This window comes from Octodon degus, unplaced genomic scaffold (genome assembly GCF_000260255.1).
Source record: "Octodon degus isolate 3935 unplaced genomic scaffold, OctDeg1.0 scaffold00084, whole genome shotgun sequence".
Classification (NCBI taxonomy): Eukaryota; Metazoa; Chordata; class Mammalia; order Rodentia; family Octodontidae; genus Octodon; species Octodon degus.
Window position 1 is genome coordinate 11,780,028 of NW_004524660.1, and position 9,287 is coordinate 11,789,314.

General features: G+C 36.2%; 1 protein-coding gene across 1 annotated transcript in view; it reads right to left on the reverse strand.

Annotated features, from left to right (window-relative positions):
* The window catches only part of Agl (amylo-alpha-1, 6-glucosidase, 4-alpha-glucanotransferase), a 119,000-nt gene that overhangs the window by 61,406 nt on the left and 48,307 nt on the right, over positions 1-9,287 (reverse strand). Inside the window, exons 13-20 of the mRNA XM_023721704.1 lie at positions 6,698-6,821; positions 5,786-5,949; positions 5,419-5,520; positions 5,133-5,288; positions 4,886-5,036; positions 3,204-3,328; positions 2,999-3,111; positions 2,756-2,890 (exon numbers count right to left, since the gene is read on the reverse strand). Coding sequence (XP_023577472.1) covers positions 2,756-2,890; positions 2,999-3,111; positions 3,204-3,328; positions 4,886-5,036; positions 5,133-5,288; positions 5,419-5,520; positions 5,786-5,949; positions 6,698-6,821 — 1,070 coding nt within the window. The remainder of the gene's footprint in view (positions 1-2,755; positions 2,891-2,998; positions 3,112-3,203; positions 3,329-4,885; positions 5,037-5,132; positions 5,289-5,418; positions 5,521-5,785; positions 5,950-6,697; positions 6,822-9,287) is intronic.

A 9,287-nucleotide genomic window follows, 5' to 3' on the forward strand; every position in this document is an offset into this window, starting at 1 on the left:
AAAAAAAACACAACATCAAGAATTTTTGTGTTAAGCTCGAAATACTTATCAAAAGGCTTAGGAAATGGATAGCCAAAGTCAGAGTTAACCTCCTAAGAAGTCATGTAAGGGCTGGGGCTATAGCTCAGTGTCACAAGTGCCTGCCTGGCAAGTGCAATGTCTAGCGTTCTCTTTACCTTTGCATTTCCTCCCTGGTACTTTGATCTTCTATGACTGTGCTGACTATAAGCTTGATTATTCAAGAAAAAAATGATTTTCTCAGAAAAAGATGCCTCTTGGTGATGGTCAGAGAAAAATGTAACTACCATAGCCTTGATTTCCCTTTGTTTAGGTGACAGTGAAAACTATGTAATTGACCAAAATTGGTTACATTAAAAACTGTTAAGAGAATTGCAACCTCTAATGTTAAAAAAAGCCACCCAAACCAGCTGGAGTTTACATCTCACTGCCACTTGCCCCAGTGCTGGACACGCAGCTGTAGAGTTTAATGCTTACCCTGGTGGATTTCAGTCTTCTTTGGCTTGCTTTTCTTCTTATCCCCTTTCTCCCTTATGGAATAGGAATGTTTATGCTGTGTCATTATATGTTGACAACTGTACCTTTTGATTTTTAGAGGTGCTTATAGCTAAGAGTTTGCCTTTAGACTCAAAGATTTTTGGACTTGGACTTTTCAGCAGTGCTGGAACTGTTAAGACTCTCGCAACTCTGAGATGGACTAAATGTTTTTTGCATAGAGATGCACATAAGTCTTTGGGGGCCAGGTGAAATGTTATAGTTTTGATGTAGAATGTTCCTGAAAATGCTCATGTATTCAAAAACTGGGCTTTGGGAAGGTGACTGTACGACAGGGCTACACTCAACAGAAGGTTAATCCACCAAAGAGATCGGAGCTGAATGTGCTATTAGGAGGTGAACTTGGCTGAGGAAGCAGGTCACTGGGGGTGTGGTCTGCAAGGTTGCACCTCCTTCTCCAGCTGTTGTCTTTGCTGTCTGCTTCCTACAGCCATAAATTGAGCACCATGCCCCTCTGCCATCCTGTTTTCTTTTCTTTTCTTTTTTTGCTCCGAATGCCTTCAGGGCAGGTTTGGCTGGCTTGGGTTGTGGGGATTGAACCACAGCAACCTGAGCCTGACTGCTTTGTTGAAGCAGCCACTTAAAGAACTGAGCTAAGGGGCAGGCCCCCATGCCACCCTGTTTCTGTCCTAACTGAACAGGGACTATAATTGTAAGTCAAAATAAATTACTTCTTCTTTACAATGTAGGTGTTAGACTAAGACATTTGTCCACAGTCTGTCTTCTTAAACCTAATAAGGCTCTGAAATACAATTCAAACCCAGGTAGTTTGGCTCTATACTTCATGCTCTTAAATATTTATCACAGTGGTACCCTGGTCACAAATGCTTTTGTTTGCAAGCAATTTACTTCACAAACAGAAGCATTTGCCCACATACTTTTCATTTGCAAACTCTGTACCAGATGACAACATGACCATCACTTCAGAGTTAGTCTTGATCCATAGCCATCTTTCCCACGAAAGCGCTTATTCTACTGAGCCATCTCCCTAGCCTTGCCATCTTTCCCAAACACAAATTTGGCCATCTTTTCCAAAATTGCAGAACGAATTAAGTTTGTGGCCAAGGTACCACACATGAAGAGACTCAATATAATCCTTCTGGAGAAGACTTGGTAGTATGTATCAAAAGCCTCATATATCTGATATAGTCTAACTCCAAAATTCCATTTCTAGAATTTTATCCTAGTACTATTGATAGCAAACAAGTATCAAGCGTTTACTATTACCAGATAGTGTGTTAGTTGCTTTGTGTATATAATTCTATTTAATCTTTACAAAACTTCAGAGGTAGGTAGTATTATAAGCCTCACTTCCAAATTGGAAATGAAATGAAGAAAATTCTACATAACTTACCCATGATCATACTAACCACAGTGAAGCTGAAGTTAAACCTAGACTGAAACTTTAAAATCCATATTCTTCAGTGCTATTTGGTACTACAGTATAAAGTGATAATTAAGGATTTATTAAAAGATGAATATACCATAGCATACATAACAGGGAATAATTAGAAGTAGTCTAAATGTCTAAGAAAGGAAAATGATTACATTAACTACAATGCAGCCATATAACAAAATATGCTCACATTTTTTTAAAATAACGATGGACCTACACATGACAGCAGGAACGAGGTGATACGGTAGTTGGAGCTGGGAGTGCTGCTGCACACATGTGATCCCAACATTCAAGTGGCGGAGGCAGGACTGCCACAAACTCAAAGACAGACTGGGCTACCCAGTGAGTTCAGAGTCAGCCTGAACAAAATAGTGAGACCCTATCAAAACACACACACACACACACACACACACACACAAATGTTCTAAGTGGTATACTGGATGCAACTAACTTCAAGTAGTTCTGAAAATCTGTGTGTGTGTGTGTGTGTGTGTGTGTGTGTGTGTGTACGCGTGTGCATGTGCAAATGCAGGCTTATATGTGCATCTCACAGGAAGAGTGCACAACATGAGTGCACCCTAAACTGATAAAGCAACACAGCAAAATGTTGACAAAGAGGACACTGGCACTGCTGGTCTCTGGATCATACTGAGTAGCAAGGGTAAAGAGGATCCTCAATATTGCTTAAAACATCATCATCAAATACATAAGAACTGCTTACATAGGAAAAGTGGTAACTCATCAGTTTTGTAAATGGTAAAGCATGACAAAAGAAGGCATACTTACGAAGCAAATGGGATTTTTAAAATAGGATCTGAGTTGTCAACAGCAAGGCTCCCAGACTTAAAGTGAGAGCTGAACTGTGTGAGATGGTTCCGAAGAATTCCAACAGCAATTTGTGCATGTGGATCAAGACTAACTCTGAATAACAATAAAAGGTGATTAATTTTTAGGAATAACTTTTTAAAAGTTAACAAGATATGCAAACTTTTAAATATAAATCAACAGTTTGAATGCTAATTAACATACCTGAATATAATAACACTACCTGGAGACAAGTTTTCAAATTCTATTTCTTGAATATATTCATGGGGCCCTTTTGCGGCAATTTCAGCTTGTTTAACAATTTTACTTTCATTGAGCTTGGAAAAAAAAAATGTAAAAATCTGTTCAAAGAAATAATTCTAATGTCATTAAAGTATTACATATAGTAAAAACTGAGAGCCCCAGATACCTGAATATGTTCTCTGATTTCTACTGTGATGTTTGGCATCCCATTGATGGAATGCTCATCCTTTCTATAAGGTTGTGTATTTCTCTCAACAGTTCTAGCTTCAAGAACAACTTCTTCAATTTTGCCTGGAAACACACAAAAATTTTTAACAAAACATATTCCTAGCGAATATCCAAAGCTTAAATAAGAACACCATTAGCCATACAAAGACTAGAAACTGAATACTAATCAAACAAAATATGAAATATAGTAAAGATCACAATTTCATGGATTGACGAATGGAAATGTTTAATGTATGATCAGTGATAAAAAATGAGATAATATTGTACAGCATCTGAGTTCTGTAAGGTAACTATGGCTGCTAGGAGCACAGCAGCTCAGTGATGGAATGTGCATTTAGCCAATGTGAGGCTGTGAGTTCAATCCTCAGCACTAAAAAAACTAAACAGAAAACTGCAAAGATCAGACAAGATTACTGAATATAAATTTTTGAATAGCTGAAATAGTGAATATTTAACCTAAAACTTCACGATTGATAATTCTTAAACACTAGAGTTATGCATCTTTAGCAACTAGCAACAAATATAAAATATGACTTTTATAGGAATCATCATTCACTAAGTCAACAAACTTGGAAGTTGTTTGCATCAAAGAAAGGTTGCTTTAATATCTGTGACCTATAATGCCAAGGAAATATACACATCTAGCAAAAAGGTAACAGTAAGGAAATATCTTAAGGGCATACTTCACAATTAATTTTTGGTTTTGTTTTGTTTTTCTGAGACAAGGTCTCCCTGTGTATGCTGGATTGGTCTTGAACTCTCTTATGTAATGTAGTCTGGTCCTGAACTCATGGTAATCCTTCTGCTCATCCTCCTTAGTGCTGGGATTACAGGTGTGAACCACCATGCCTGGCCATATTTTATAGTCAGATGTTAGAGGAGAGACATAACTATGATTGTTCTATGTTTAGAAGACAGAGATCACTGAGTAGTTTTAGGCTTCTCAAAGGAGATATAAGTGTAGGCTTTGAAAGATATAAACAATTTATGTACAAGTGGAAGTAGGATTACTTGGGCAAGAGTGAAAAACTATTTGGCTGAAATAGGGTGGAATAAGGCTAGGATGGTAGATGAGGATGGATTATAAAGAGTCTTAAGTATTAAGACTATGATCCACTTATGTTTACATAAACAACATACACTTACAAACATACATGTGCATATACATGTATATAATGAAATACTTTGATAGCATAAAAGATAAACAATACATGCTCACTATATATGGAATACTGTATATTAAGATGTAACTATTTCAAACACTCAAAAAAGTTAACAGTTGAGACTATTTCTATTCAGATTTTGTCCCATGCAGTAAAAATATAATCCAGTATTTCTAATTATTCATCTCAAAGACATTCATCCTGTTATATAAACAAACATATAATGAAAATTCAATATAACATTATAGTACATGTATAATTTAATATATAGTTACAATAATAATATTTATTTACTGATTTAGAGACAGGGTCTTACTATGTGGTTCAGGCTGGCCTCAGACTCACTATGTACCCTGGGCTGGCCTTGAACTCACAGTGACCCTCCTCACACAGCTTCCCAAGTGCTGGGGTTACAGATGTGTGCCCCATGTCCGGCAACGATTTTTAGACTGCATACCAGGGATACACATTTGAGGCACTTCCTTGCTATAAAATGAAGTCTTGGGATTTCTGAAAGCGGTTCTCGATACAGCCACAACAGACTGATGGACACTAGGTGAATGTCTCGTCACTGCCACTATGTCTTCATCTACTTGATCTACATACACCTGAGAGACGGAAAAAGTAACAAGGTTAGCTTTCAAATTGCGAAGTCTTTTTCTGGGAATCTTTAGATAGAAATTTAGAAGATTCAGGGCTCCTGCCTGAATAAAGCCTCTTGCTCCAAGCTCTTGATGAAGTTTATTGATAGCACGCCTGGCCGCAATAATTCCACTTTGGAAATTAATATCACCCATATTGGACGGCAATGCTCCGGGGTTCCATTTAGTGTAAAACCGTTCTTCAGAAACCACTGATATCTGGGGAAAGGTGAAACTTGGTTATATATATATATAAATAATTTTTAACTTTTTGTAGTTACAATGAGTTTTGATAAAAATGCTCAAAATTGACAGCCACTGGATTTTAGAAAACAGCATACAAACAAACCTGATGAGGCACTAATTCATCATAGCCTCGTGTACTTCCACTAGCACATGATGCCATAGAAACAATTGTGGTACTTGGAAGAGCATCATAGGCTGATCTATGCTATAAAACAAAAGCAAAGCAAAAGTTTACTTTCTTTCAAACGCAAAGTGCCATTCCATAGCATAATGAAGTAAAAAGATAACTACATAAACACATTCTATGAGGTGCAGTACATTTTTTAAACAATATTCTAAAATGTAGGTATTCACTTATAAATCTAGTATGCTCTTTTGAAGTCTGTGAACATTCTTGCTACAAAATACTAAGACTAAATATCAGAACATTTAGCAAAATAGGTAAATACAAAAAATGAATTGATGCTTACCACAATAGGACACTCATTATCATGGGTAATATCCATAAACAGGGCATGTGCAATAGCTGGCATTAAAGGCCTCAGACAGGGCTGAACAAAGGATCCAACAGGTTCTCCACCATATCGGTAAACTAATCTGCCCTCTTCATGACTATTATATGCACTCATTGCCTCTGCAGAATATTATACAATATTTTAACAATATTCTATCATTTACATCCAGGAAGAGATTAGATTTATCATGACTAACTTTAAAATAAAGAACACATGAATATTATAAAGAATAGAATGTCTTTAAACAATTAAACAACTGTCAACTAATTTTAATGATCAAGGAGGTCCTCCTATGACTTACGAGCAAAAATGGCTCAGTAGGAAATATTTGTTTATTGGAAAGTTCTCTATACAAAAAATCATAGGGTGAGAAATGTAGAAGTTATGTCTTAAATCTATGTAAGAGATAAAAAAGTTCTGCATATTTCAAACAATAAATGGTTTTGTTTTTAAGTTATAAATGTATCCCACTGGTCTTTAATTTGAAGTGAGGTAACATGCCTCAAAGTAGACATTTTTACTAATAAGAAGTTACATATAAAACTTCCTTAGATGGGCTGGTGAGATGGCTCAGTGGTCTAAAGCACCTACTTAGAACAAGCTTAACAAAGCACAGGGACCACGGTTCAATCACCCAGCACCACATGCCAGCCAGCCCCGCCCCCTGGTGGGCTGAGCTGGACACACACACACACACACACACACACACACACAAATAAATAAAAAATAAAAAAAATTAAAAAAAACTTCATTAGACTAAGCAAACACAAAGTTAGTAAGCATTTCATATATAGTTCTTAAATGTCTTTTAATCCACCTCGACAAAAGGTAAAATTTTGGATGGGAAATATACTTCAATCCACCTACCTCTTATTAAGGAACTAATGCCCAGTCTAGTGACAAAGATATTGTCCAGATCTTCACTTCCTGTGAATAGTTCAGCTACCACATATAAATTGGGTTGTAATTTCCTAGCAGCATCCAACATGTACTGCAAGAAGCACAGTCACAAATGTAAAAGAAAGAGAAAAACAAGATGTGTCAGAAGGGAGGAGGCAGGACAGAGCGGACATTCAAAGAGAATTTCCAAATAAATTTTGTTTCCACATGTAAGAAAACATCAAACAGACCGATACATGGAGGAATAAGAGAATTTATAGAGTAAAACAGTTTAAAAGGAAGGTAAGATTTTGCAAAAGATACTGAGACATAAAGAAGAAAAATATTAATGCTGTTAAAAATATAATGGGTAAAATGCCAAATCTTCCAATCTCTTCCATTTTTTGATATTTTTAATACCTCTATTCAATAGTCAGACTAATTTCTGATTGATTAATTAAGTTTATCATTACTGATAACTTCCCTGCTGGTAAATTATCTAACTAATGCAAAGATTAGGTCTCACTGGCTAACCCTAAGCCTATAGATAATAATAAACTCTTAAGCTCTAACATCTTACAATTTCTACTTGCATAACTTCTTTTACTTTGGTGTTATCTAGCTGACAATCAAAGAATATTGATTTATAATCAGAAATCAGAGCAATTCCAAAATTTTTTTCACAATGTTTTCACAAGTTAACAAAATATATGAAATTCTATTAGCTAACAAGTAGAATCACAAAGGATTCTGTAATTTTAAATTACACAAATTAAGTGCTAACATTCAGTTTTGTCACAATGCCCTAACAATGTTATAAGTATGTATATATTTGCTGCTGCTAAAAACAAAATCTTGAAAGAGAGAGAGAGAGACAGAGAGAGAGAGAGAGAGAGAGAGAGAGAGAGAGAGAGAGAGAGAGAGACTGACTGCCACTTTTGGAGCTGAACAAGGCTCTACTAGTGTAACGAATGTTTACTAAATCCCTCCAAATGAAATCAATTTTTCATCACAGGCTTGAAACATATACATTATAATTGTGTATAGAAATTATAGAAACAGGGCTGGGGAGATAGCTCAGCAGTCTAAGCGCCTGCCTGGGAAATACAGGGATCCGGGTTCTGTCCCCAGTACTGCATGCCATGCCAGCCCAGAAGCATAGAGCTGGCCACTGAAACCAGGCATGGTGGCCCATGTCTGTAATCCCAGCACTGGGGAGGCTGAAATAGGAGGATCACTGTGAGTCCAACATGCATAGTGAGACCCTGTACCAAATACATAAAATTAAAAAATAGAGAAAGATATTTTTCAAATAAGCACATATTTCCAAAGAATAGCAAGTAATAAACTAGGAGCTATTATACCTCTTAGAATAAAAATTTTGTGTCTATTTACAAAGCTCTGTTAGGATATAATTTTATAAATACCGGCACTGATCACAAGTAGTTTTTAAAAGCCTAAAAATAAACACATAATAGTTATGTTTATATTTTTTTACTAGATAATCGGTATAAATTAAATCAGTGAGGCTAAAACAAGCCTCAACGTGGAATGATATCAGAGTTTAAACAATCACCATTGGACTACCTGCAGAATGTTTCTTGGGAGTGAAACCGACGAAGGGCTGGGAGCGTGGCTCAGCAGCAGAGCTCTTCTCTATCTTGTTTGAGGCTCTGGGTTTGACCTCTAGAATTTTTTTGCTCTAAAATTACTATAATGTATAAAAAACTATTCAACTTTATATTGGCTATTAGTATACATGGAAAGCAACCTTAAAAAAAGCAAATATTTTACCTATTACCAATAGGCAACAATGTTTTCACATATATTATGATCATAGTTTTGATACATACTATGATCATAGCTTTGATATATATTTTGATATTTAAAATGATCAACTTCCCCAAACTGAAGTTTAAAAATTAACTTGTTAAATATTTTATCACCCAGTTTTCTATAACAACAGTATTAAAAGATTGTTAGAAGTAGGAAAATATGCAAAAGTGTCAAATTTTACCACCAAACAATGCCAGAATCCAAACAGCATAATGAAACATGTATCTGCATAATTGCCTACTTAAGGAAAGCTGCAAAAGAATGCTCTTCTTCTTGTTATTGTTTGTTAATATAGAAATTGCTTTTCTATACCTCAGCTACATGGAGAGGTGTTGAGTGGCAGTTATCAAGACGGACACCCTGGAAGTAAGTCGCAGTAATTTCAGTATATTTTTTCATATGTGCCCAGAGGTAAGGACAATCCTCTGGTTTTTTCCCATAGCGTAATTTAACACTGTCACCCCAGCATATAAGTTCTCGCCTTAAGTAAACGTCCGAACCTGTTGAGAAAAAAAACTTGCATTCAATGGTTCAAGAAATAGCATAAAAATAATTACCTCAAGGAAACACTGTCATTTTCATTTTATTTAAAATATTTTTATTATTGGGCTGGAGAGATGGCTCAGTGGTCTAAAGCACCTACTTAGAACAAGCTTGGCAAAGCACAGGGACCGCGGTTCAATCCCCCAGCACCACATGCCAGCCAGCCCCGCTCCCTGGTGGGCTGAGCTGGCCACATACA